General features: G+C 43.2%; 2 protein-coding genes across 6 annotated transcripts in view; both read right to left on the bottom strand.

Annotated features, from left to right (window-relative positions):
• Positions 1 to 569: 569 nt before the first annotated feature.
• On the bottom strand, positions 570 to 7,996 carry LOC111151673 (dehydrogenase/reductase 11). Of its 2 annotated transcripts, XM_022509807.1 has the most exons (7): positions 7,683 to 7,996; positions 4,939 to 5,148; positions 2,361 to 2,455; positions 1,831 to 1,960; positions 1,153 to 1,245; positions 886 to 951; positions 570 to 762 (listed from the first exon to the last, which is right to left on the bottom strand). In XM_022509807.1, exons 1-7 carry the CDS (start codon positions 7,869 to 7,871, stop codon positions 721 to 723), a joined length of 825 nt encoding a protein of 274 aa, XP_022365515.1. In that variant the 5' UTR covers positions 7,872 to 7,996; the 3' UTR covers positions 570 to 720. The 2 variants fall into 2 exon arrangements, with proteins under 2 accessions (XP_022365515.1, XP_022365514.1); XM_022509806.1 differs by lacking the exons at positions 570 to 762; positions 886 to 951; positions 1,153 to 1,245 and having other exon boundaries at positions 1,513 to 1,960.
• Positions 7,997 to 10,154: 2,158 nt separating this feature from the next.
• The window catches only part of LOC111151368 (gametogenetin binding protein 2), a 30,918-nt gene continuing 14,070 nt past the window's right edge, over positions 10,155 to 27,002 (bottom strand). Inside the window, exons 5-14 of one of the 4 annotated variants that reach the window (XM_022509341.1) lie at positions 25,733 to 25,858; positions 25,530 to 25,643; positions 19,308 to 19,517; positions 18,066 to 18,240; positions 16,727 to 16,921; positions 14,758 to 14,905; positions 13,683 to 13,808; positions 13,452 to 13,600; positions 12,036 to 12,284; positions 10,155 to 10,791 (exon numbers count right to left, since the gene is read on the bottom strand). In XM_022509341.1, coding sequence (XP_022365049.1) covers positions 10,588 to 10,791; positions 12,036 to 12,284; positions 13,452 to 13,600; positions 13,683 to 13,808; positions 14,758 to 14,905; positions 16,727 to 16,921; positions 18,066 to 18,240; positions 19,308 to 19,517; positions 25,530 to 25,643; positions 25,733 to 25,858 — 1,696 coding nt within the window. In that variant the 3' untranslated portion in view covers positions 10,155 to 10,587. The remainder of the gene's footprint in view (positions 10,792 to 12,035; positions 12,285 to 13,451; positions 13,601 to 13,682; positions 13,809 to 14,757; positions 14,906 to 16,726; positions 16,922 to 18,065; positions 18,241 to 19,307; positions 19,518 to 25,529; positions 25,644 to 25,732; positions 25,859 to 27,002) is intronic. The other 3 variants (XM_022509342.1, XM_022509343.1, XM_022509345.1) reach the window with 3 other exon arrangements.

The following is a 27,002-nucleotide window of genomic DNA, read 5'->3' on the forward strand; positions in this document are numbered from 1 at the left end:
CAAACCCACGTCTGCTACCTAAGGTAATCCACATTCCAGGAGTGATGCCCCAAATCCACCCAACTTCCCACTCACCTGGAATAAATTCTGAGGTACAACCGCCCCCGATCACAGACAAGGAGGAAGAACTGAAAGACACTCCAGAAGCCAAGGTAGGTTGTTGCAATTTTTCTTTTTTAATTCTCACAGTGAAATCCACTTGGGAGGCAGGCCCCAGTATTCAGCTGCCACAGTCAGTGTGGAGTGATCACCCCGGTGGGAGCCAAGAAGCCAAGACTGGGCTGGAGAACTGGGATGGGGGACGTGAAGGGGGCGATGGGGGCAGTAGGGCCAGGAGAGGAGAAAGCCTGGAGCTTTGGATAGCCATTCCCATAGAAGGTGAGGGCTTCTGTCTGCCACCTTCCTGCTGAGGGACAGTCCCTTCCCCAGATCAAAAGGAAGAGACGGAAGAGAGCAAACAAAGGCCAAGGAGCCTAAGAAGGGGACCGAGAATGAGTTAACAGGTAAAATAATCAGGGACACCACCTCCTCTCCCCAGCTCACTGTTCATATTTGTGATGGGAACAATTTGATAAGATATAAAAACTTCGAATTTTCTAGGCCCTGGTGGGGTGGGGAGAGGAAACGGAATCCAGGAGTCCAGAAATCAACACCTAAAATCCAGAGGCAGGAACCAAGCTGTGAGGGGCAGGGAGGGAAGGCAGAGCGCCCCCCAGGAAACTAGATCACCTGCTCCGTGGGCCTCATCTGGATGTCTCCAATCTGTTGGAAGGCACAAGGCTTAAGGCAGCTGGGACGTTCTCCCCACCCCCTCAGGCCTCCCTGCTGTCCTCCTCTGAGATGGCTGGGCTCTTCCAGGGTGGAGGCAGTCAAGACCAGACTCACCTGGACGTGTGGAGGGGTGCTAAGGACGTAGAGGACAGCCTCGGCCACATCCTCAGGCTTGAGACACTGGAAAGTACCGGAGCAAAGGGGTGAGGTGAAAGCAGAATGGACCTCCCGCCCCTGACATCCTTTCCAGCATGTTCACCCCCACCCCAGCCCTCTGGGAGGGACGAAAGGCTGGCTAGAAGGGTGTGTTCTGAAGGCCAGGGTTCCCTCTGCCTTTATGGAGGGAGTGAGTGGCTCATCCGTCCCAGACAGAGGGCCCACCTTTATGCGTTCGTAGGTGGCAGCTGCCTTCTCAGGGTCCTTGTCGTGGAGTTTGAAGGCGAACTGTGTCTCCACCACTTCTGGAGAGATGCACTGCACCAACAGAGAGGACCTGCTCAGGGGCCGAGCCAAGCTCCACCTCCATCCAGTCAGAAGCCAGGCCTTGGGAAGGGCAGGATGGAGACAGCCAGGCCCCCTCCTTCCCCATGGTGGCTACCCGATGTCCAGCAGCCACCTTGTCCTCCCCAAGCTGTGATGATCACAGTGACACCTGCCACCCACAGAGCCCATATCAGGTTAAGGGTTTTACGACAGTATCCCTTAAAACTTCATAGCCAGGTAGGGGTCATTGTCTCCATTTTACGAGTGAGAAGGCTGAGGCTTGGAGGGGCTGAGTGAGCCGCCCAGGGTCCTGCGGCCTTCGAGGAGAGAGCTCAGAGTCCGGGTGGCCAGCCATGCTTTCCCACGCCCCTTGCTCTCCTCCCTCAGTCTCCTCCACTGTGCTCCCTTCCGGTCAGCCCCTGCCGCGCTCACAGGCAAGGACTGGGCAGGGTCATGCAAGTGGCAGCACAGCGCTGCGCCCCTCACGGTCCAAGCAGCGCACCAAAACAGCATGCGTGTGGGGTGGGGAGTGCCTGCTCCCACCCTGTCCCCAGCAGGGCTGGGCTGTGCCCTCACCGTGGCTCGGATGTGGGTCTGGGCTTCCCGAAGCTCTTGCCTCAGTCCCTCTGTCAGCGCGGTGACAGCGTACTTGGTAGCACTATAGAAATGGATCACGGAGTGGGGTGACACTTGGTGACCACACATGCTGGGTGGAGGGAGGGAAAGGGAAAGAAGAGAGTGAAGCTGCTGACAGCAACCAAGGCCCCTGCTGCTGCGTCAGGCAGCCCTGCCACTGGGATGCCGCACGGAAGCTGGCCCGGGGCGCCCACTGGAGGCCATCCTGGGGGCCCGCTATGGTAGCTTCTGGGATGCCAGCCGCTCCTGCCAGCCCTGTGCTTCCTGGAAGGCCAGCTAGGGGCCGGCACTCGATATACCCTATTCTGTCCCTTCCCGTAACTGTGCCATTTGGCTATTAACGGGGTATTCAGTCCCTACTTTACCACCAATGAAACTGACACCCAAAGAGGTCAGATGAGCTACAGCAGATCAGCTGGCTCAGTGGCTTAGTGGTGATCTGAGCATTAGCCCTTGGCCACCTGCCTCACCTGTTGATGTTAATGATATGCCCGTCATCCACCTTGCGCTCCTTCATAGACTGGTAGGCCTCCCGGGTGCAGATGCTGAGGCCCAGCACGTTCACCTGCAGGCCGGGGAGGGCAATGGGGCATCTCCAGCTCAGGCCCATCTGAGCAGGTAAAAGAGCCTCAGAGCACCTCCCGCCCAGGGGAGTGGCATTCCAGAACAGTGTCTGGGGCCTATCAGAGACCACCAATGGCTCCAGAGTACCTTGCCTCCCCCTAAAGCCACCAGACCCAGCTGACTGCAGGCAGCTCCTCTCCTGAGGTGACCCTCTCTCCCTCCAGTTTCTGTAAACAGGAATGGAAGCCCCCCAAACCCATGCATGACCCCGGAAACCTCCCTGTCTTGGCTGTCTCCTCTGCAAACAGTAGAATATCTGCCTTAGAGAACCAGCTCTTTTTCCTCCCCAAATGCCCTACTCCTTTCTGGGTCTATGTCCCTGGCCCTGCTCTCTTTAAAAAGCCTACAATCCTTCCTAAGATGGCTGTAAAAATCTCTGTCCTCAGGCACAGACCCTAGCCTCTCCCTGCCCTACCGAGGACCTTCTGCTCCCTTCCGGTCCCTTCCCCTGCGACTCCAGCAAGAGAAGGCCTGACCTTCCTTCCTTTTGCACCTTCCTTTACCCTCTATTTCATCTCGGAACAGACTCGGCACAGAGGTTTTTTAGGGGGTGGGTCCTTGGTCACAGGACTGCAGGGGACCCCCCAAGCACATGGGGGCTTTCTGTCTTCCATGGCTTCTGCCAGAAGTGACCCCAAATCCCTACCCTTCATGAAACAAAGGCCTGAAGCTCCCGCCAAGTGTCCCCTCTCCCGCCATGAGGACAAGCTTTCAGCAGGTCCTCATGTCTCTCCTCCCGAGAAGGAACAAGACCAGCCAAGACAATAGGTAAGTTTCTGTTTATCAGGTGTCTGAGCCGGGCATCGGGACAGATCACTCCCAGCGTGAACCTGCTTCACGAGAGGCTTTCAGCCCTGTTTCTGGGCTTCTGAGTAATGTATGTTTCTGCAGAGAACTCAACCATGAGGACACACAGAGTGGGAGAAACATGTTCCCTGGACCGGGAGTAGTGATTCTCCGAAGTCTGGTGGGGTGTGGGTAGAAATGTCTTGGAAGACAATCCTAACAGGCTTATATAATGTTGAAGCTGAAAGGGTCTTAAGGTTTTGATGTAAGTCTCTCATTTTACAGATGTGGAAGTTGAGGTCCAGGTTTAGAGACCTACTTCCTGCAGGTGAGGACCACAACTCAGATCTCCCAGAAGGCCTCATTTTCACAGCTCATTGTTCCAACTTTCATTGTTCATTTCCAGGCCCACCTTTTAGGTGCTAAACCAATTGTGCGAAAAGATGTGTCCCCATGCACACACTGCTTTCAACTTCTCAGAATACTTTTATACCCTAATATTGCCCCTTAATATTGTCTACAGGTTGAAAAACCCATGTCCTGAAAGTTATGTTTGGTCCATATGAAATTTTAAAACATTTTTAATTCACTCCCAACATGTGCTGGAAGGTTTCATTCACTCAAAAAATATCTATTGAGTATCTACTGAATATCTATTATGGGCTGAGGCTACATAACAGAGAATAAACCAGACAGAAATCCTTGCCCTAGGGCACCTGGGTGGCTCACTCGGTTAGCCATCTGCCTTCAGCTTGGGTCATGATCTTGGGGTCCTGGGGTCGAGCCCCACATTGGGCTCTCTGCTCAGCGGGGAGCCGGCTTCTCCCTCTCCCCCTGTCCTCCCCCCTCTACTCATGCTCTTGCTCGCTCAGTCTCTCTCAAATGAATAAATAAAAAATCTTTATTAAGAAAAAAATCCTCCCCCTTAGGGAGCTGAGGTTTTGGAAAATGGGAGGCGTAGGATGTCCTATAAAAACCCTAGGATCTGCTCCCACCGGCCCCACACCACACTACTGCGGCGATGCTGGACGTCAGCAGCTACCCTTGTACTTGGCCATGTGCTCCCCCATTTACTGCAGACTCCACCTGGCCCACCTCACTCATTTACATATTTACGCAGCCCCAGGGGACACTGGAGTTTGCGGCCCTAGATATTGATGGTATAGGTGTGTTCACCGCAGTTAAGCACGACAGGACTGCAGCTCATGGAGGCCCGAAGCCATACAGTGACAGGCAGGGCCGGGCAAGAACCTCGTCTCCTGTCTTTCGGCTCCTTTGCTTCCTGTAAGACCACGTTCCCAAGCACAGCATGGTACTGACACACGAGGGCATCCAATAAGCAGTTCTCTTCCCTAAGCCTTTCTTCCAGTAGGAGGAAATCAGCCTGGACTTTAAAAACTGCTCCTTTAAGGGGCTCAAAGGGAAAAAGAACAGAAAAGACATGCCACTCCTCCTCTCCCTCTGCCTTTGGTAGGGAAAGAAGCAAGGTGGGGGAGTCAAGGTGCCCCAGGTATGAACCTGAAGCTCCCTCGCACTAGAAACCCGACCCCCCCACCCCCCGCAAGTAGCCCTCTGGTTCACAGAGCCCCGGCTCCCCGCCCTACCCCCAGCCCCTTCCTCCAGGCCTGGAGCTCTTACATTGAACATGTCCTTCCAGCCGCTGGTACTGCCTGAGAGCAGGGTGTCGGGCCGGGCCAAGCCAGCATTGTTGATGCAGATGTCCACACCACTGTGCTGAGAGCGGACAGCCGAGAACATGGAGAGGATGTCCTCCTCGCTGGATAGGTCACATCTGTGGGGGATCAAAGTCCCAGGATAGCCTGCACTCTTACATTCAGCAGCCAGCTCCTATGAAACCCAACAGGGGGCTAACTGCGGTGAGCTGCTCACTCCGACATCTTCCCGCCCAAGACAACCTTCCTCTGCTGTCACCACTCAGACAACTCGATCCTCTGGCAGCCACCTTCCAGCCACACAGACATCGGGACTAATTGTCCTCTTTGGTCAAAGTCCCCCAGAGTGAGGGGCACCCAGGGGAGTTGAGATCGTCAATGGAGCAATCTCCTGATAAACTGAGTCTTCAGTTCGGAGAAGGGGTCCTAGGCACAGTGTGGCCTCTCTTTCTTTTGCCTCTCCTCCAACGGGAACTCCTTCTGTGCTCCTAGGTGAGCCGCACCCCACACCCCACCCCATGCTGCTTCCACCAGTGCCAAGAGTCACTGAGCCGGTTACTGTGGGATTCTTTCCTCTCCATTCCCTCCTCTAGTTGCTCCCAGAAGGCCTAGGTCTGAGCTGTCCCCCTCTGTCCACAGACTGCAGCCTGTTGGCTTTCAAGCTGGGCCCAACTGCCAGTCTCCCCTAGCCCTACCTCTAGGAAAGGCGAGGAAGTTGAGACAGATCTTTTCCTCTGTCCCACATGGTACCATCCTCTACCCTAAAATTTTGGGGGATATGATGAGGCAAGTCAGGTGGCAGGTGACCTTGGGCAGCCCAAGTGTATCAACAGGGACCTCAGCACACGGAGGAGCCCAGAGACAGACCAGAGGAAGCAGAGCCACTAGGAGGTGGCTGTGAGGGATGGGGTCATTCAGAAGCAGGAAGAAACCAAGCTATGTGGCCTTGGAGGCCAGTTTCTGGGTGTCTGAGCCTCGTGAAGGTGACTGTACCTGTGTGGGAGGAAGAGAGTTGGGGGTAGGAGGTGCTGTAGAGGAAGGCCAGCTGGGCCAACTGCCCTGGCCTCGAACCCCTTCCTCCCCAAATCGAGATGGGAATAAAGGGCTGGATCAAGTGACCTAGAGATACTTTTCTGCTTTAACTTTGCTAGAGTTCAAAAGGTATGATCCTCTGGGACTAGAAGGCTCCCTTTCACTTACTCACAGTCACCTCAGGAGACAGGGCTTCTCTCTGTTGGAGGCCAGAACTCAAACTGTTTCAGTATCCATCGATAAAAGCAAACTAAGGAACCCTGGGATTCTCCCTTCCCCTGGCATACAACTTCTCCCTCCCATCTCCAGACTCAAATCCCCACAGGAAAGCCAGATTGGAGGGCCTGGGGACATAGTGCTCCCTGTCACTGCCTTCTGATTGTCCCACCTGCCCTCATTTATCCTCAGAAATGACCTGAAACCATGTCTGTCCCCTCAAAGCACAGGAATGTCTCTCTCATTAAAGGAGTCATCCTGGGGCTGGTGAGCAGCCTGGGGTCCCCTTGGAGATTAGGGACCCCCCCCCTTCCTAGCTAGTTTGGAGTGGGGGAGTAGGGAGAGAAGGCAGCAGTGGCTTTAGAATTAAGGAATCCAGCGGTCTAAGTCCTGGTCTGCTCATCTAGGCTCCAAGGCAGGGGCTGGGCCCTGAGATCCTCATACTAAGAGAAAGGGAGGTGTAGAGTAGGGCAGTGGTATGGCTGGGTGACCTTGGGACTATCTAGGCAGCTAGCTATAAAGTGTACCTTTGGTCAGCAGCAGGGGAGGAGACAGTCCTCCTTCCAGTACACCTTCTCCCTCTGTCCCCACCCAAGGCCTCCTTGCGCAGGGACTCTGAGCAATGGCGAAGGTAGTGCTCACTCCCACACCTTCAGCTAAGCACTGGCTCAAACCCGGAGAGTGAGTCCTGCCAGGAGCAAATCCAAAGATGACCTATGATGGAAATTTCTCATCTTCTTCCTTCCGGTTACAATGTGGCCAACTTGATTTCATTTTTCTCTGAGCTCTTGTTGCTCACATCTTGGGGCTCCCAACCCCAGGTTAAGAGAAAAACCGGCAGTTCCAGTTCCATACTACTTTGTCCCCTCAGGGCTCACATATTCCCTGCCCTATTTCACCTACTCAGTCCCACCTAGGACAGTGAAATTGGAGAAAGGTCTATCTGTAAATATCCCCCTGGGTAAGGGTTAACCCTCAAATTCGGGGGTGAGGAGAGGGCAAATCTCTTCTGAGAAGCTCCATTCCCACCCCAACCCCACCCTCAGTCCTGGGTAAAAAAAAAAAAGCCACTTTGCTCTACTTTGTGGGTCAGGTCTGGGGACTAGAGAAAACAGCCAGTAGCCAATTTAGCCTCTGCGGCCAGAGAGCTTTCTTTCCTTCTCCTTGGCTTCCCCTTTCCTCAGCCTACCGGCGCAGGCAGATAGGGAGAAAGATGCCAGTTATTCAGAGATTTGGTACACTGGAGTAGAGGCTGTCAGGAGTAGGAAGGGGCTCCTTAAAAGACGGGTCTTTCTAAATAAATGGGAAGGGAGAGGCCTGCCCTACTAGGTATCCCTCCCTCCCACTCTGATCCCGTTGCAAATGGCCTTGGGGTGGTGGGCAAGGAAAGACCCCCGCCCAGACCCTACCGCGACGGAAACGACGCCTCCCAGAACGACCCTCTCCACCGTGGGGACTTACCTCGATGTTGCCCACAGTGCGGGCACAGCCCACTACCTTCAGTCCCTGCTGGACCAGAGCCCGGGCCACAGCCGCGCCGATGCCCCCCGAAGCTCCCGTCACCAATGCCAGCCGGTCCCGCCACCGCTCCATGCCAGCCGCAGCGGTGGCCCCAAGCCGTGCGCCCACCTCGCTCCGCGAGCCGGACATTTGGATCGCGGAACGTCCGCCACGGGTCGCAGGGGTTCGGCCGCTCTTCGATCACCGCCGCGGCAGCTACAGCAGCCGATCTACCTCGCTCTGAGCCGCGCCCGAACCCGCCTCCATTCCGCGGGGCCCGGGGCTGGGGCTCCACCCTCCGCTCTCCCGCGACCCGCCACATCCAGCCGGTGATGTCCGCGGCCTGGCCGACCCCGCCCCCAGCCTGGAGTTAAGTGGGAAGCCACGCCTCCCACGGCGCCCGGCCGCGCGGGAAGGTCCTGGGACCTTGAAGTCTTGCTTCCCATAGCGGCAGGGAAACCGAGGTTTTAGCCGAGGCTTGCTCCAGGCCCCAGGCCGCACACTTAAGGTGACTCCAGCGCCCCCGGTGGCTGATGGGAAGGGTTCAGCCCAGAAAAGGATGAGTGTCTACGCTATCACCGCCCAGGTACGTTCAGAGACTCTCAAACCTACCTGATCCCTCGGCGTTACCAGAATGAGAACGCAAAGTTAATAGTGGAAATATTCCCAAGTGCACGTTTACTGGCCTACTGTCTCCAACTGTCCTAGGCGCTCCCACTCCCAGAGATTAAGGCAATAGCTAGTATTTATTGAGCGCTGGGTAATGGGCATTGATAAACACTTTAGATATATTAACAAATATACACAGCAGCCCTATGAGATACTACTTATTAGTTTTCATTTTATAAACGACTATACGAGACAGAAAAGGGTGAAGCATGGACTTTAAACTGTCCAGTCCCAGGCCAGGGAATGCGCTCCTCCTAATCTGCCTTCACTTCATTCTCCCCTTTGTCTCTTCTTGGGCTATTGGTTGTGCTGAGAGGGTGTTCACTTTGCTCTCTAACTACTCAGGATGTTCCATCAAAGCTCTGGAAACTGCCTTCCTTACCTCTGCATTCTTAATATAGCCATCCTTCCAAAGAAAAAAACACCTCTGCCTAAGGAATCCCTCCGCTGCAAGCAATAGTATAAGCAGTAAATGCGGCTGGTTTATTCATTCACCAAGTACTCCTGTGCTTGGCCCAAGGATAAAGATTAAGATAAAATAAAACCGGCCCGGGGCGCCTGGGTGGCTCAGTGGGTTAAGCCTCTGCCTTCAGCTCAGGTCATGATCTAGGGATCCAGTCCCGCATCAGGCTCTCTGCTCAGCAGGAAGCCTGCTTCCCCCTCTCTCTCTGTCTGCCTCTCTGCCTACTTCTGATCCCTCTCTCCCTCTGTCAAATAAATAAATAAAATCTTTAAAAAATAAAAAAATAAATAAAACCAGCCCTTGCTTTTAGGAATCTCAAGAGAAAACTAGACTGCAAAGATGGCGAAGAGAGGTTTGGGCTCGGACCCTGGGGCTGTGGGAGATCCTTAGTCATTTTTTCTGGATTCCCAGATGAAAGTGAACAAGTCAGAGAGTCTCATTTTACTTCTGCCCCACCCCTATACAACACTCAGATTTGAAATGGCAACCAAGGAGGTGTATCAAAGAAATGCCACCATCTATAAAAATTAAATCTAAGTTTCTGCTGTTGCCCATCTGAAATCTGATTAAATGGTAGAGAGCCCATAAAATTCACTCCAACCCCACTGCACAGAGAGGTACTGACTGCCCCACTCTGCCTGCTGCCCACCAAGTATTAACACGCAGACACAAAGCTCTAAGCAATGTGTACTGAACTACTGACTCAACCATTTTTTTTTTAATGGCAGCCAAATGCTAGTCCTGGGGGAATTTCTCTCCTTCAATACACACAGACAGTTTATGGAAGCAGTAAACTGTAAAGCCATAGTGACTTTATTGTTGGAAACCAGATAAGGAGCATGCACTTACACATTGCGATGTGGTTAGCTCTGGGTGCAGCCTTCTAGTCCCAGGTCTACATGCTACAGTAATTCCTTCTCAGGCAACCCTTGGTGGAAATTCTGTCAAGTTCTGTTTCCATTCTTCTAGTTCAATATGAATCTCTGAATTTAAGGTGTTTTATGTTAGGTATGAGGGAATTTTTAATAATAGCAATTAACAATGTCATGAGAAAGATGCTAGCTATAGCCAGTATTTAAAGGTATCACAGCAAATTTATTCTTTCAAAACACAAGACTGAAAACTGCTTTTCTTGGCTGTCAACTCTGGTCAAGGGAAGAATTTTGTCCTCAACAATCTGTATCTCTATCCTCATTAGCACTTCATTTGATATAAACAGTGGCCAAGTACCGAGTTCAAAAGTGGCAAATATTAAAATACTGCCACACATTAAGTAGAAACATGTACACCAATTTTTACTATGCGTATTAATAAATATTCTTTATTTTAAATTTTGCACATTGCGCTTTAACGTTACATCCAAACATTTCGCAAGTGGATGTCTACTTTGTAAAACCATATATTCAGCTCATTGTCATTTCTGTACAGAAGTATAAGTACAACATTACTTTTTGCCACTAAGTTGCTTTAGTAAGTCTCACAGGAAGAGAAACATTTAATGAAGAGAGATGGCTTAAATCATATGGCAGGCCTGCGCAGCCACGCAACTAAAGACACAAGCCTGAAGAAAGAACAAACTAATGAGGTTACCTCCACCGTCTCCCAAAACAAGAAAGAATCACATTGATTTAAGATAAAATTTTGCCATAAGTCACTAAATTAAGAGTTTTTTGAAAGAGAAGGCGCAGTAGTCATCTTGAGTGTTTCATTGAAAGACAGAGCTATTTTATTTATTTAATTTGCTCCAGCCGTTGTCAACCAGCCACTACAAATGGGCCTCTTGTGATCATTTAAGCGGCAGTATTTATTAAATTTCTCCTTCAGATGCTGTCGGTATTGTTCTCTATTGCTGTAGAAAGACTGGTTATTAGCCATAAATGACTGTATTTCATCTTGTGAGATAAAGATTTCCTCATCTGAAGTACATTCAGACTCATCCTGCAAATTAAAGCAGTAGTTAAGATCATGATTTATTTTAGGAATGCCAAAAACTATGCTGATGGAGGACAGCTAAAAATTAAGGCAGTCTAGCCTTTTAATTTCAATTTAGTCACATAAAGTCTTTGATTGGACTGTTTACAGAACAAGCATCATGTCATTCTGTCTTAGAAAGTACTAAGTAAGAATAAAATCCAACTCAACTCAGTTTGAAACTCTGGATCTATAATTTGTCCTAGAAGACCTATGAGCCTGACAGACTACCGACATGTCTTTGCCTTTAAAAATGACTGACTAAGGGCACCTGGGTGGCCCAGTGGGTTAAAGCCTCTGCCTTCGGCTCAGGCCATGATCCCAGGGTCCTGGGATTGAGCCCTGCATTGGGCTCTCTGTTCAGCAGGGAGCATGCTTCCCCCCTCTCTCTGCCTACTTGTGATCTCTGTCAAATAAATAAATAAAATCCTTAAAAAAAAAAAATTACTAACTAGAGATGGTTACAACTAGTTACCAAATTTTAAATAACCAGACTGATCTGGTTTTTAACCATCTGGTTCTACGTTGAAACTTTTATCTCTACAAATTAAGTAAAATATAACCTTTTTAAAACTTATGAAATTTAACCACCATGTAAAAACAAAAAAACTGTTCTACAGGATATGGTACCATTAGGAGCCGAACTACTATACAGAAGATATATCACCCTTCTCTTTTCTTCCCCTGCTCCAAGCTCCACACTATGTACTGGGTTGCTCATAATCAGACATAATTCATCTGAAGTATCAAGATGTGGAGTCTGTATAAAAGATTTTCCAAGTTCAGTTATGCCTTTATCCTATATAAACCGAAAGGAAGTAACCTAGAAGAGTGGGCTCTAGTTCAGATTCTACATATTTTCCTGGTCTGGAAAGCAGTCCATAATAAACTGCCACTCAGAAAGGCAGTTTGCTTACAAATAACCTTCTCCAAGGAGGCAGATTCCTGGACATGATGCTAACTCTATTCCCCTCTCCCAACTATTCTCTCCTATCTTGGAGACAAAAGAGGACAAGAAAATGTGCTCTAGAGCAGTTGCATAACTCATGAGGGGAAGAGCAGAAATGAAGTCACAAAAAAAACCCCCGAAAGACTGCCCTTAATTTCTTAAAAGCTCCCCCACCCAGTCCCAACTTCAAATTCTCAAATATTGTGCCCTCCCCTTTCCTACCCCATGAGCAGTTATTCACAGTTAAAATATCCTTACTTACAAGGAGTTCAACTAAGCTCTTGGCACCTTTTCCGGAATCAGGACCAAATGACGGTTCTGTGGATTCTGCAAACTGTGGTACGTTTTTCCTATGTTCAAACCAAGGCAGTGGCTGCCCACCCTTTTCAGAACTGCAACAGCTTTCAGGATGTGCATCTTTGGTCTTGTCTCGGTGAAACACTGTGTGCACGGTATTTCCTGAGGTCTCTCGATTACCTGGATCTGTAATACAGCTTCCAAGCTTTTGGATCTGGAACCACAGCAAAGGATGTCTCAGGTAAAAAGAGAGGAAATTACAGCAATTACTCTTTAAATAAAGGGGGAAAGGGGCGCCTGAGTGGCTCAGTGGGATAAGCCTCTGCCTTCAGCTCAGGTCATGATCCCAGGGTCCTGGGATCAAGCCCCACATTGGGCTCTCTGCTCAGCAGGGAGCCTGCTTCCCCCTCTCTCTCTCTCTGCCTGCCTCTCTGCCTACTTGTGATCTGTCAAATAAATAAAATCTTAAAAATAAATAAATAAATGAATAAGGGGGGGGGGAAGGTGCATTAACTAATAGTGTATTAACTTTTTAGAAGGAATGGTGAGTAACAGCGGCAGCTGGCATTCAGTAGGCGCTTACTACATACCAGATGCTATACTAACCCATTAATACCATCTATCTCATTTCATCTTCTCAGAACTTAATCTGATAGGGACTAGTCTCTCCTTACAGATGGGACTACTAACATCCAGCAAACTGCTCAAGATTACAGAGCTAACTCATTTAAAAGCATTACAAAAAATGGGGTGTCTGGATGGTTCTTTTGGTTAATTGTCTGCCTTCAGCTCAGGTCTTCGTCCTGGAGGTCTGGGATCAGGCCCCTCATCATGCTCCCTGCTTGGCGGGGAACCTGCTTCTCCCTCTCCCTCTGCCCCTCACTCGTGCTCTTGCTCTCTCTCTCATACATACATACATACATACATACATACATAAAAGTATTATGAAAAGAATGAACTGGATTTATGACTCACATGGATTGCTGGTCAAATGACCACATCAGACACACATGCATACAAAACTCACAAGATGAGCAACTGATGGGAACTGCAATCTTTTTTTTTTTTTTTTTAGTATTTTATTTATTTGACAGAGAGAGATCGCAAGTAGGCAGAACAGCAGACAGAAAGAGGGGGAAGCAGGCTCCCTGCTAAGCAGAGAGCCAGATGTAGGGCTCGATCCCAGGCCCTGAGATCATAACCTGAGCCGGAGGCAAAGGCTTAACCCACTGAGCCACCCAGGCACCCTGGGAATTGCATTCTAAAGGTACTCATTCTCAAATAATAATAAATACTAGCAACTAAGCTGCAGACTTGCCACTCCAAGGAAAATCGATTGATCTCCTCTCAACAGCAAAGGTTTAAGAATTTTAACACTTACATGTTCATCACATTTCAACATCTTGCTTTTCTTTTTCTTTTTTTTATTTTTTCCTTTGGTGTTGTTCTCTTCAGAATTTGCCCAACATTCAACACAACTATCACCATCATCCTCTTTGTCTTCACAGTGATGAACACAAGAGTCATCACCTGCAGAAATCAATAATCTCTTATTCATGTGCTTTAATCAGCCATGTAGTAGAAATAATTGGGAAGCTTCATCTGAACCTACCGTGTTCATCATGATTACAAATGCCTTCAGTGCAGGCAACATCCGAACCCTCCCGAGAACCTGTTTCACTCCCTTCCATGCTAGATGAATATCCACAATCACTACCATTACAGTGTGGTGATAAGCCTGCGAATCAATCAGTTGAGAGTTACAATTAAGATACCAATAAATACATTGCACAAAGAGTGAACCAACTGGAAACTACAGAAAAATTTCAAAATTGATGGCTTACTGAAAACAGAAAGTGAATTAAGTAACAAAAACATGATTAGGGGCTTACAGTTTTTTGTTTTCATCAAAAAATAACTGAGCCAGCCAGGCACTCCAAGAAAAAGGAAATATTAAGTGTCTAAGTTACAGGATCTCTAAAACTTTTTTTTTCTCTAAAACTTCTTATATCTATTTTATTTTTCAAGTTTTGTTTGTTTTTTAAAGTAATCTCTATCCCCAACATAGGGCTTGAACTCATGAGCCCAAGACCAAGAGTTGCATGTTTTACCAACTGAGCCAGCCAGGTGTCCCATTTACATTTGAAAAAGAGAAAAAAGAAAGAAAGAATACTGGGGTGGGGGAAAAACCGGGTGGCTCAGGTGGTTAAGCATCTGCCTTTGGCTCAGGTCATGATCCTGGGGTCCTAGGATTGAGCCCCACATTGTGATCTCTGCTCAGCGGGGAGTCTGTTTCTCCTGTCAAATAAAATCTTAAAAAACAAAAAAACAAAAAGCTGTAGAGGCCCCTGGGTGGCTCAGTTGGTTGAGTGCCTGACTCTTGATCTCAGCTCAGGTCTGGATCTCAGGGTCTTGAGTTCAAGCCCCATGTTGGAGCTCCACGCTGGGCGTGGAATCTATATAAAAAAGAAAAAAGAGGCGTGGTACAGTCAGTTAAGCATCAGACTCTTAGTTTTAGCTCACGACACGATCTCAGAGTTGTGCGATCAAGTCCCACATAAGGCTCCACTCTCGGCACGTAGTCTGCTGGATATTCTCTCTCCTTCCCTCTCTGCCCCACCCACTCGTGCTCTAAAATAAAAAAATAAAAATCTTAAAAAGAAAAAAACAAAACTGTATCTGGTTACCTTTCTTTATTTTAGGGGACCCCAAGAGATTGCCGCTGCTAGGACAGGTACAGGATGTATTTTCATTGGTAACAATGACTTCTACACAACCATTACCATCTTCAGTGCTACCACAGGCTTTGCAGCTGTTTTCTATGAAATCTGTTTCCTTTAAGGATCAATATTAAGAGATAGTAAAAAATATTACCTTCATAATGGATACATTTTAACTTCCTTAACATCAACCAATTAGACAGGAGCTAGGAGGTTAACAATTGAAAAAATTATTCTCATGAAAAAAAATCACTAAACCATTGATCAAGACTATGAAACAACTAAAAGCAAGAGTTAATGGTTTATCAGGAAAGTCTAGGAAAGTAGTTCTCAAAGTGCAGTCTGCTGATTCCCTAGGTCAAAACTATTTTCATCCAAATGTAAGATGTGACTTGCTGTTTTCCACTGTATTGACACACTGATGGCACAAAAGCAATGGTGGGGAAAAGTTGCTGGTACTTAGCACAAATCAAAGCAGTAGCAATCAAAGTGTACTAACGGTTACTATATTCCTTACTTGACAAGCACGCTTAGGAAATCAATAAGTGGATACTCAACAATGTCTTTGATGAAGACATTAAAAATATTTTTATTAAGTATCAATTCATGACTATATACCTTTATAATAGTCTATGTGACAAAGAGGAAGTATGCTTTAATTAAAGCACTCTTGCTGCATACCAAAGTACAATGGTCATCTCAAGGAAGAGCACTTGAGCAACTGTTTGAGTTATAAACTAAACCAGGTGTTTTTTTTTTTTTTATCCTGGAACATCAATTCTGCTTCAAACAATGAGAGACAAACTGTGGTTATTCAGACTTAGACACTTAAAAAGACATTTTCTCAAAAAATCAAGTCAGCCCTTTACCTCGAGGAAAACAATGGACCGTATTTGTGGTCAGTGATTAAAAATTCAAACTTTCAAATCACAATCAAAATTTTGAAAACTTATATAAACAAGCACAATAAGCTTGAAGTGTCCCCCTACTTAAAGACCTTTCTGATGAGATCAGTAGTGGTTTTAACATGATTATGTGATATTATGTAAAGAAATGTAAGTATCTGGCAAGATCTGCATAACTCAGTATATCCGTATCTTTCAAATGACCAATGCATGATGTTACAAAATCATGCATGAGTAAAAGATCTATTCAAAGTGCAAGACTAATAGACTTTAATTTAACTGAGTTATGAAAAGGTCACTGATAGGTGCCAGGTTCCATATCATAACTAATCTTTAAGACACTACCTCTTGTTGAGTTGTAATGCCAAAGAAGAACAGCCACAACTATCTGAAAAAGTTTATATTAAAATATTCCTCCCTTTTCTGAGACCAGACTTTCTTCACATGCTTCAACCAAGCAACATATGGAAACAGACTAAATGCAGAAGCAGATCTGAGAATCCATCTAATTCCTTTTAAACCAAATATTAAAAAGATCTGCAAAAATATAAAATAATGCCACTCTTCTCACTTCTTTTGGGGGAAGTGGGGGTAGGACATTTAAAAAATATATTATTCATGTTAACATAATAGAAGGGCTTATTTTTAAAAATAATTTAAAATTTCTCCATTTTAATTTCTAATACAGTGAATTTTGGTAAGTATAATCCATATAAACAAAAAGCACATTGGGCCCTGTAATTTTCAAGAATTCAAAGGTGTCCTGAGACCAAAAAGAACTGCTCTAGGTCATGCATGGAGTTAATTTCCCCATTTGATCTAACAACACACTAAGATTGGGTAAAAAGATAACTATTGAGTATTATAAAAAGAATACATGACATTAAAAATTTTGGCTTTTACCAATATAGTAGGAAAAAAGCCAATATATAAGTTGCAGCTCATCACATTCTGGAAACGCATGGTAAAAATGCCAAAATCTAGCAAAAAGCAATACTACATAATAATGAGTCAAAATTATGGAATATTACCTTCTCTTGGCTTCCTTCCTTTTCATCTGCTGCTTGTAAGGGAGTAGGAATATCACATACACATTTATTTTTTCGTCTATTCTTCCGTTTTTGGCGTTTCTTTTCTTGCTTGAGTTCTCTTACTCGTTCCTCCTCTGAAAATTCTTCACAAAGTTGTTCTAATCGGCTAATACCCTGTACTTTTTCCACAGTCATCTATTAAAAAACAAAGTTGAGAATAAATATTGGTCAGAACTTCCTTTATTTTCCATGGAATTTCTCATCTGCTAATTCGATTTTTTGAACTCAGGGTTTTAACTCACGACCCTGAGAGAGAAGACCTTAGCTGAAATCAAGTGTCAGACCTTCAACTGACTGAACCACCCAGGTGCCCCTCACTTGCTAATTTTAAATGATACCACACACAGACAGATAATTCATGTTGCAATTTTACAGAGCATCCCCACAAAGAATCTTCAATTTTAATATTTTAAATGATGACATCTTAAAATCCATAGCAAGTGAATATACTATGAATCCCTACAGGAAAGGCAGACTTATACACACTCCTATTCCAAACTGGCAATATTCTAGTTTCAAATTCCAAAATTTTTAACACAGCAGAGTAAATATTCATTTCTTCACACAATGAGAAGACTATTTAACCTGATTAGATGATCTAGTTTCTGAAGTCACAAACATACAGAGAAAAGGAAACAGGAATGTGTTCACCAAGAACCAGTACAAATCTCCTCAGACTCCCCAGAACAATGTTTAAAGCTCATGGATGTGCTTCTGAAAAAAGGGTTTATAGCTTTCATACTATTCTCAAAAGGGATCTGTGACCCAGTTAGGGTTAAGAACATGCCCTAGAATGTAACAAAATGTTCACTAGCCAATATTTTATGTGCTGACAGTGTAGAACCCCCACCCTCAAAAAAAGTTACCAAATCATAAGCTCTAAACCCAATACCAGTAATATAAAGAGGCTACTGGACATCAGCAGGCAAGCTGAGACTCGTTAAAAGTTTCTAATTTTGTTGCTTATTTTGGGGTTGCTTTTAACTTTTCATTAGATATATTTGATAGCAACATCTTGCTAAATTAAATAATCATAAACTTCAGTTTTCTACTCTGAGAAGTCTAAAAACCAAAGCTGGCAGAATAACAGGACTGAAAAACAAAGAAAAATCCACAATCCTCTTCTAAATTCCAATTCCCCTCCCTGAACCCCTCCACATACATGACACTATCACTGGATCACAAGCCTCTGAGGTAAAATGACTGCAGCTTATATTAACATTCAGTCTAATAATGTGACTAAGCAATCTTAGACACTGAAGCAGCCCACTGTTCTTACCTCAAAACTCTTGCGTAAAGCATCAACACCAAGATAGAAAAGCATCTGCCATGTTTGCTCCTCTGCTCGTAGTTTTTGCCAGATTCGATGCAGTCTTTCATAAAGATGAATTCCCAAGCAGGTCAGAACTTCCTCTTGAGCTATATCTATTGTCTTAGCATGCCTTTCTCTTCGCCTGTAAAGGAGAATAAATCATACATAATTCCTAATATCCTTTACTGAAACACTGAGAGACAGATAAACTTCTTCAAGTTCAGGTTTTAAAACACAATTTGCATATGTAATAACAAGCCGGTTATACATTCAAATTCAATATACATATAAACATAGAAGCACACATGTATATAACCAATAAGAAATACACATGCAAGCAGAACTCAGTCCTAATATTGCTAAAAATAAGATAATTCAGGAACTGGCCCTGAAAAGAGATTTTTTTTGCGGCACAGAGAAGTTATATATGTGTCCAGCTCACAGGTAGGCATGACAGCTCCTTTCACCTTCCAATTTTAACAAATGCCTACTTGCTTTGTTTCTTTTTTTTTTGAGGGGGAATGGAGAAATGCCAACGTGATTCAATCATGGACAAAAGCCCTCCAGGCTAGTCTTCAGTAGAAGTGTTCACGGAATTTCAGTTGTAAGTCTTCATGTTCTAAATGGCTAGCAGAAAGTAGGCACTCAAATGAGAGCTGATACACAAAACACAAAGGAAAATGGATTCAATTTATTCTAGGACAACTTTCTCTGATATTATTTTCACGACAAAGCCAGAGATAAAATTTTAGGTTCTTATACAATTCAGTAATAATATACACAGTTCATGAATTACACTCAATAAAGTATTTAACCCCCTGCTGCAAAGACCTTTCTTCCTATGCAAAAATCATCATTATGAACAAAATTTAAACATGGAAATGCATGGATGGAGGGGGTAAATCCCTTCTAATCATTTTCTGATGAAAATGATAATCTATAATAATGAAAGCCCAAAAAAAAAAAAAAAAAAAAAAAAAGCCTATCTACTTCAAGCAACAAGGAGCAGAGGACTGAAATGAACACCACACAACACTTTCTCCCTATTTTTACTCCATCAAATGCATACTTTAAAGAAAGCAGAATCTTCACAGGCACACTTTAATTTATACATATATCATATGTACTGAGGCAAAAGGTGATGGAAATAAACTTTCAGTAATAAAATGAAGCAAAGCGCTAGATAGCCCATTCTAGCAAATTACATACTCATACCCTCCTGCGAACTCTGGCTCGGCACGACCCAAGAGATGTGCAATGAAGTCTGTTTCACAGCAAACGTGTATGTGCCGTTCGTGTGGACAGCACCGCAAGCCTTCATAAAGTGCAGCACAGTAGCCCTTCTCTTTGCTGCAATCAAGTTCACCAATAAGGATGTTGTATGCTCGGAGGACTTTATTTTTGCAATCAGTGCAAAACCTGTTGAAAAGAAAAACTTCAAAATTAAGAACTAGCTGCATAATTATTTCATGAAACACATTAACAGTGTACTAGACAATGACACTCCCCTACCATGTGGAGCATTAAAAAAAAAAAAAATCCTCCAGACACACATTTAAAACATACACATGTAAGAGAAATACAAATTTAGGGATTACAGTATAGCTAGATCTCCATTTGCAAATAAATGATTCTTAAACAAGACAGACACATGAAAACAAGAAGCCACAAACCAGTGACTCAAGAATCCCACTCCTTTCAGCCTCTAAAAACAGTTGTGCTACCTTCATTCAGTAAACCTGAATCCAAATGTTGCTACGACATTTTAATATCTTACTAGTTAAGCATAAAAAAGAGGGTAGGGGCAAGAAAGTGGCACATGTAGTTTTAGTTTACTAGTAATTTCCAAAAGTCAAATTTCTTTTTAAAAAACACGTTTCTCAATACATAATCATAATATTGATAACATATACATAGAAATGTAGTCTAAATTTGTTACAAAAGTGTAGAAGAGAAAAAAAAGAATGTGAACATAGAGGATGATGACATTTTATTTTAGAAACCAAATATTATTCAATCAGAAAAAAAAACAGAACCTTGTTTCTTTAGCTTTACTTTCCTGAAACAAGAAAGAACTTGGTCTGATAAAAAAAGATCATAAAATTAATAACTGCATCTCTGAGAAGATCAGCTGTGGCGGAATGAGGAAATTTCAATCTCTTTATATTCATCTCCCTAGTTGGCCTCTTCTGTTACAATGGCTTCAGCCAATAAGTATACCTCTCACCTCTATAGCTCTTGTTCAAGTCTTCTGCCCTTACCTGAGGGCTAAACCCATACTGTAAAATGGGAGACATCACAGATGTACAATAGGCAACATGTTTTAACTTCCTCTCCAAAACCAAGGGCAACATGAATGTTCCCTTACAAACCTATTAAGAACATCACCATTCATACAGTCACCCAGGAAGAAAACCTCAGTTAACCTCCAACTTCTTCCTAGGTCCTCTTTTAGGGGTGGAGCCAACTGGTATCAAATTTTTCTTACATCTCTTACAGGTCTTCTTTCCAATTACCCCTATCCTGTTTTAAACTGCCTAGACAATTTACCCTGCTCCTGTACACATACCATATAGACAATGGACTACCATGAACATAAGAGATTATGTCCCTACTTCAAGTTTCTTCTGCTTCCTCCCCACCCCTTTCTGCATCCTTTTCCATCTGCCTAAATCATGTCCATCTTTAAAGATGCCTTCTGCAATTCCCATAACTAGAATTCAGCCTTCCTCTGTCTTCCTATATTTGCAATTTACACTTCTTACTTTATTTACCCTTATACGGCCACACATTAGTTGATGCACATATTTGTTTCTTGAAATGAATACATGTTAGAGTCCCTAAGCCCAATTAGTAAACACAAGCAATAATGCTGACAAGTTAAATCACTGATGCACTAATGCTTCAAAAAACACAGAAATATGCAAAAATTAACACAAAATGGACTAAAGACCTAAACAGTAAGACATGAAACTACAAAACTCCTAGAAGAAAACACTGGAAGAAAAATTTCATGCACTGAATAGGTGATGATTTCCTAATCTTCAGGAAAATGTAAATCAAAACCACAGGATACTACTTTATATACATTTAGCATAGCCACTATTAAAAAAAAATAGAAAACAACATGTGCTGGCAAAGATGTAGAGAAACTGGAACCCTTGATACTGGTGTTGCTGAAACTGTAAAATAATGCTGCCAATAATGGCAAAGAGTATGGCATTTCCTAAAAAAATTTAAAAACAGAACTACCGTATGATCCAGCAATTCCATTTTTAAGTATATATCCTAAAGAACTGAAAACAGGATCTCAAAAAGATATCTGCACACTCATGTTCATTGCAGCATTTGTAGAAATAGCTAAGATGTAGGGGCAACAACCAAAATGTCCACTGATAGGCAAATGCGGTACATACATAAATGGACTATTATACAGCTTTAAGAAGAAAATTCTGCATCATATGCTACAGCATGGACTTTATGCTAAGTGAAATAAGCCAATCGCAGAAAGACCAATACTGAATGATTCTATAATAATCAAATTCATAAAAAACAGAAAACAGAATCCTGGTTGCCAGGGCTTGGGAGAAGGGGTTGATGGGGAAATTGTTGTTCAATGGGTATAGTTCCAATCATGTGAAATGAAAAATTCTTGAGATCTACTGTACAACAATGTGCATACAGTTAACAATACTGTAATGTTCACTTAAAAACTGTTTAAGAACTTACTTTTTTTTTTTTTACCACAATAAAAAAAAGTCTTCCCCTTGAGGGGGAGAATAAATACTTGGATGCAGAAATAACAAATTCTTCTGTGTTCTTGAGTTAAAAAGATTAAGTTTACATTTTCAGGTAAATAAATGGTTAGATGTCATAGAGTAGCAATAAAACTTGAAAATATCGTCCTCTTATTTTGCTAACTTTAAATCCTCATAGTAGTTTAATCTTTGTACATAATCTTTAAAATTTGTAATAATCATAAATAACATAAGCATAAGTAAACAGCAATTTAAAAATACTATATATAAGCTATAAGAATGAAAATGATTTTTCCTGTTTTCAAAAGAAAACTTGCACATAAAAGTAAAAAAAATTTTAAGGCAGAGGTTTCAGAGTTTAACACTTTATTTCTAATAATTTACTACCATAATATTTAACTGGCCAGTGTTATAAAATCTTTATTGTAGGGACGCCTGGGTGGCTCAGTTGGTTAAGCGGCTGCCTTCGGCTCAGGTCATGATCCCAGCGTCCTGGGATCAAGTCCCACATCAGGCTCCTTGCTCGGCAGGGAACCTGCTTCTCCCTCTGTCTCTGCCTGCCTCTGTGCCTACTTGTGATCTCTCTCTCTCTGACAAATAAATAAATAAAATCTTTAAAAAAAATTTTTATTGTAAGTAGGCTCCACACCCAGCACCAAGCCCAGCATGGGGCCTGGATTCACACCCCTGAGATAAAGACCTGAGCTGAGATCAAGAGTCAGACACTCAACAGACTGAGCCACCTCAGTTCCCCATCAAATTTTTATTATAAAGTACTCAAAAAAGTCCACTAAATAAAATAGAACTGTCAAAAAGGTACATTATTCAGATACTTTTTAGGATTTTTTTTTTTTTTTTGACAGAGAAAGAGAGCGAGCAAGCGCACAAGTAGGGAGAGCAGAAGGCACAGGGAGAGGAAGAAGCAGACTCCCCACTGAGCAGGGAGCCCAATGTGGGGACTGATTCCAGTACCCTGGGACCATGATCTGAGCCAAAGGCAGACGCTTAACTGACTGAGCCACCCAGGTGCCCCCATTATTAAGACATCAGAAATCATTTTCAACTGATTATACATACCTCAAAAACTCAAACTGGACCTAAAACAAGAACTAGATACACAGGAATAACAAGCATTTGCAAATCTGGCATACAAACATTCACTAATGTGCTTACTATGTGCCAGATATTGGGTTTTTAAAATATTATATATAATACATTCACATTTTATTTATATATTTTTAAAATTATTATTTTTAATTAACATATAACGTATTATTTGTTTTAGGGGTACAGGTCTGTGATTCATCAGTCTTATACAACACCCAGCACTCATCACAACACATACCCTCTCCAGTGTCCAACACCCTGCCACCCCATCCCCCCACCTCCCAGCAACTCTCCGTTTGTTTCCTAAGATTAAGAGTCTCTTGGGGCACCTAGGTGGCTTAATCATTAAGCCTCTGCCTTCGACTCAGGTCATGATCCCGGAGCCCTGGGATGGAGCCCTGCATCGGGCTCCCTGTTCAGCAGGAAGCCTGCTTCTCCCTCTCCCACTGCCCCTGCTTGTGTTCTGTCTCTCCTGGTCTCTCTCTGTCAAATAAATAAATAAAATCTTTAGGGGGAAAAAAAAAAAGAGCCTCTTATGGTTTGTCTCCCTCTCTCGTTTCATCTTGTTTCATTTTTTTCCTTTTATCCCCTATGATCCTCTGACTTGTTTCCTAAATTCCATGTATCAGAGAGATTCTTTTTCTTTCTCTGACTTACTCTGCTTAGCGTAATAATACCCTCTAGTTCCACCCATGTTGTTGCAAATGGCAAGATTTCCATTTTTGATGGCTGCATAATATTCCACTGTGTGTGTGGGGGGGGGGCCGACATCTTCTCCATCCATTGATCTGCTGATGGACATCTAGGTTCTACTGTGGAACCTAGCCAGATGTGGACATCTGGCTATTGTGGAACTCCTGCCATAAACATGGGGTGCAGGTACCCCTTCAGATCACACATCTGTATCTTTGGGATAAGTACCCAGTAGTCAATTGTTGGGTCATACAGTAGCTCTATTTTCAACTTTCTGATGAACTTACATACCGTTTTTCAGAGTGCTGCAGTAGCTTGCATTCCCAGCCACATACTGTTCTAAGTACGCCTGACTGGGTATTATCTATCCCCATGACAAATTTAATCCTACAATTCATCCATACTATCATTATTTTTGTCTTAAGAAAAGAAAGGAAGGCACAGAAATGTTAAGTAACTTGTACCAAGTTATAATTAGTAGAACCCAGATTCAAAGCAATCTTTCTTAATCATACTTCTCCCCACCCTTCAGATAGTTATTAAATAGATTCCACCTTCTCAGAGCCCTAAAATATTGCCACCCCAATAAAGGAAATATCTACAACCATTACAGGGAACTACTAAACATTAGCTCTTATAACTAGTCATTTATCACCCCAAAAAGCTATCTTTTGGATGGATCAATTCATATTGAAAAAGGAAGCAATCTATAATGGACCTACATATTTAAATGTTTTTTGTCTGTATAATCCCTCTCCGACAAAACTGCAAATACTTGACATATTCTCTACTCTCTTGGGTATAGTCAACCAAAAAGGCAAATAAACAAGGAAGTTTGTAACTGAAAAAAGAAAAACACTGAATAAACTTAGTATGCAGATTAAGTCATTAGCTCATTGCCATATAAACATCAATCTTGATAAACCCTAGTTTTTAGTATGTTTTCTAGAAGTATCCCCAAAGTAAGTATGTATTTATGTCCCAGGTCAAAGAACACAAAACCACACACCAAACATGTGATGAATTTACATTAAAAGAGTACAGCTCCCTCCTAGAATACCATCTCTAGGCGGTCCCCTACCAGTTTCCTTTCCTACTGCACTCTCCCTCCCTACAAATTTCTAAATGCTAATGACACTTAGAAAATTCCTATGTAGGGCACCTGGGTGGCTCAGTCATTTAAGCATCTGCTTCAGCTCAGGTCATGATCCCAGAGTCCTGGGATGGAGCTCCACATTGGGCTCCTTGCTCAGCAGAAAGCCTGCTTCTCCCTCTCCCGCTGTCCCTCTCCTCCTTGTGTACTCTCTGTCTCAAAGAAATAAAATGTAGAAGGAAGGAAGGAAGAAGGAAAGAAGGAAAGAAAAGAAAAGAAAAGAGAAAATTCCTTTGTAAAATAGTATTCTAAAAAGAAAAATCTGAAGTTACTTTTTCAGTACATGAACCACACAAATTCCAACTCTATTTTTAGGTCTTGACAAATGATTATAGAAGAAATCATTCAAAATATTACTAAATGAAAGCCACTAATTTAAACTTTAATTTTGAAAATGACATTAAATGCTTCTATCATAAAAACAAGGAATACTAGAGTTTCTAAAGTGATTCAGTACTTTACTCAACTAAGTACAGTTCACTGGCCTGGAACCAACAGGTAAAAATTACAAAAAGAGGAGATGCTGGCTCAATACAAGAAGGCTAACACTGAGAGTCATCCCATAAAGAAATGCTTATCCTAATATTAAGCTCTTCCTAGCACCAGGTATTAATGGGAAGACTGGAGTGCTATTATATGAAGGAGGTAAGAGCTCAATCCAGATAACTGAGAGAGCACTACAGCACCTTCCAACTATATTGCAATGACCTTTAGACTTACCTGTGTTTTCGCAGGTAAGTTTCTAGTGTTTCTAAAAGACAACTAGAGTCGATTAAAACTACTTCATCCCTGCATTCTTGGGACATTAGTTCCCATACGTCCATCCAACAACCTCTGCAGAAAGAAACACATATTAGTGAAAGGAGGACTAGATAAACATTAAAACATTAAAAAAGGCATAGTAAAGGATTGCTTGATTTTACCTGGCTGTTCCCTGGAAAGGTCCATAATGGAAAATGATCCTACACTTGCTGTCCTTCCTGTGGTCTTCACTACTTCTCTTATCTGTACTTAACTTCTCTGAACTGACACTGCTACTGCTCCCTTCACTGTAGTACAGTATAGTACAAAGCTTAGTGACACTCAGATAACCTGAAGGAATAATTTCTATAGTCTAAATTAAAATCATGAACTCTTTAATACATATTAGTATAATAAGTTTACAAATTTGTATATAATTACATATTCATTTTAGCCATATTAAAATACTAAACATATGCTCATACTTTTATATAAAAATTTCTGCTCAACTATTAAGTTTATCTGACACAATTTAACAACATTTATATTTATCAAGGTACCAACTCATTAGATACTAAGCATTTCATAAGCAAATCTACTTGGAATGCTTTAAAGTCAACACAGCTAAAAGAAATTATATTTTCACCTATAAACTTGGTCAGTCTTCCACAAATTGAAAATTTAGTAAGTTTTGTTCTACTTAATGTGATTTTATATCTAACCCATGGCAACAAAACTCAATGTTTTGTACCTTCACATTTATAAGTAGCTGAGGGAAAAAAAATCAGATTAATCTAATTATAGTAAATAAATTTTTACATTAACTACAATAAAATTTTACATTTACTAAAATAAAGACAGCACACTAAGAGGAACATTTTACATTTTACACAGCCTATATCAGTAATAAGTACTATATAAATAATTTTTTTAAAACTTACTAAAACTTCCCGGACTCTCCCTCCCCTACAGGTTTCAGTGTGGCGTTGGTCCTGCATTTTGCTTTATTGGCAGATGTACATTCCAAAAGAAATGTGTGTCTATATTCCATTCAATGACAGTCTTCTTGCTATTTCATGATTCTGAACAACTGACTCCTGCCTGTTCCTCTGCAGGTCTGTCTACAGTCCCAGAAATGTTACCTTGGATGCTTGAGATGGAAAAACCTCTGAATCTTTACTTAACCTTCTCTATATAGCTGAATAGGTACTTCTCAACTCCCTGCCCACCATTTAAGTTCATCCGTACAATTCAGCTCCCTATTCCCTGAAACAAGACCTCAAGCAAGGTTCAGCACCCTAATTTGAAACAAAGACCTCAACAACTGCTATCTTCCATGTTCTATCCTTCAACTCTCTATGCCCGTATTTCCTCTCTTTCTAATTACGCATGAGCGATCCATAACTTCCTAAAACTGATTAACTCTCAAACTCAAGTTCTCATAATTCAGGA

Source organism: Enhydra lutris, unplaced genomic scaffold (genome assembly GCF_002288905.1).
Source record: "Enhydra lutris kenyoni isolate GAN:26980312 unplaced genomic scaffold, ASM228890v2 scaffoldscaffold26, whole genome shotgun sequence".
Classification (NCBI taxonomy): domain Eukaryota; kingdom Metazoa; phylum Chordata; class Mammalia; order Carnivora; family Mustelidae; genus Enhydra; species Enhydra lutris.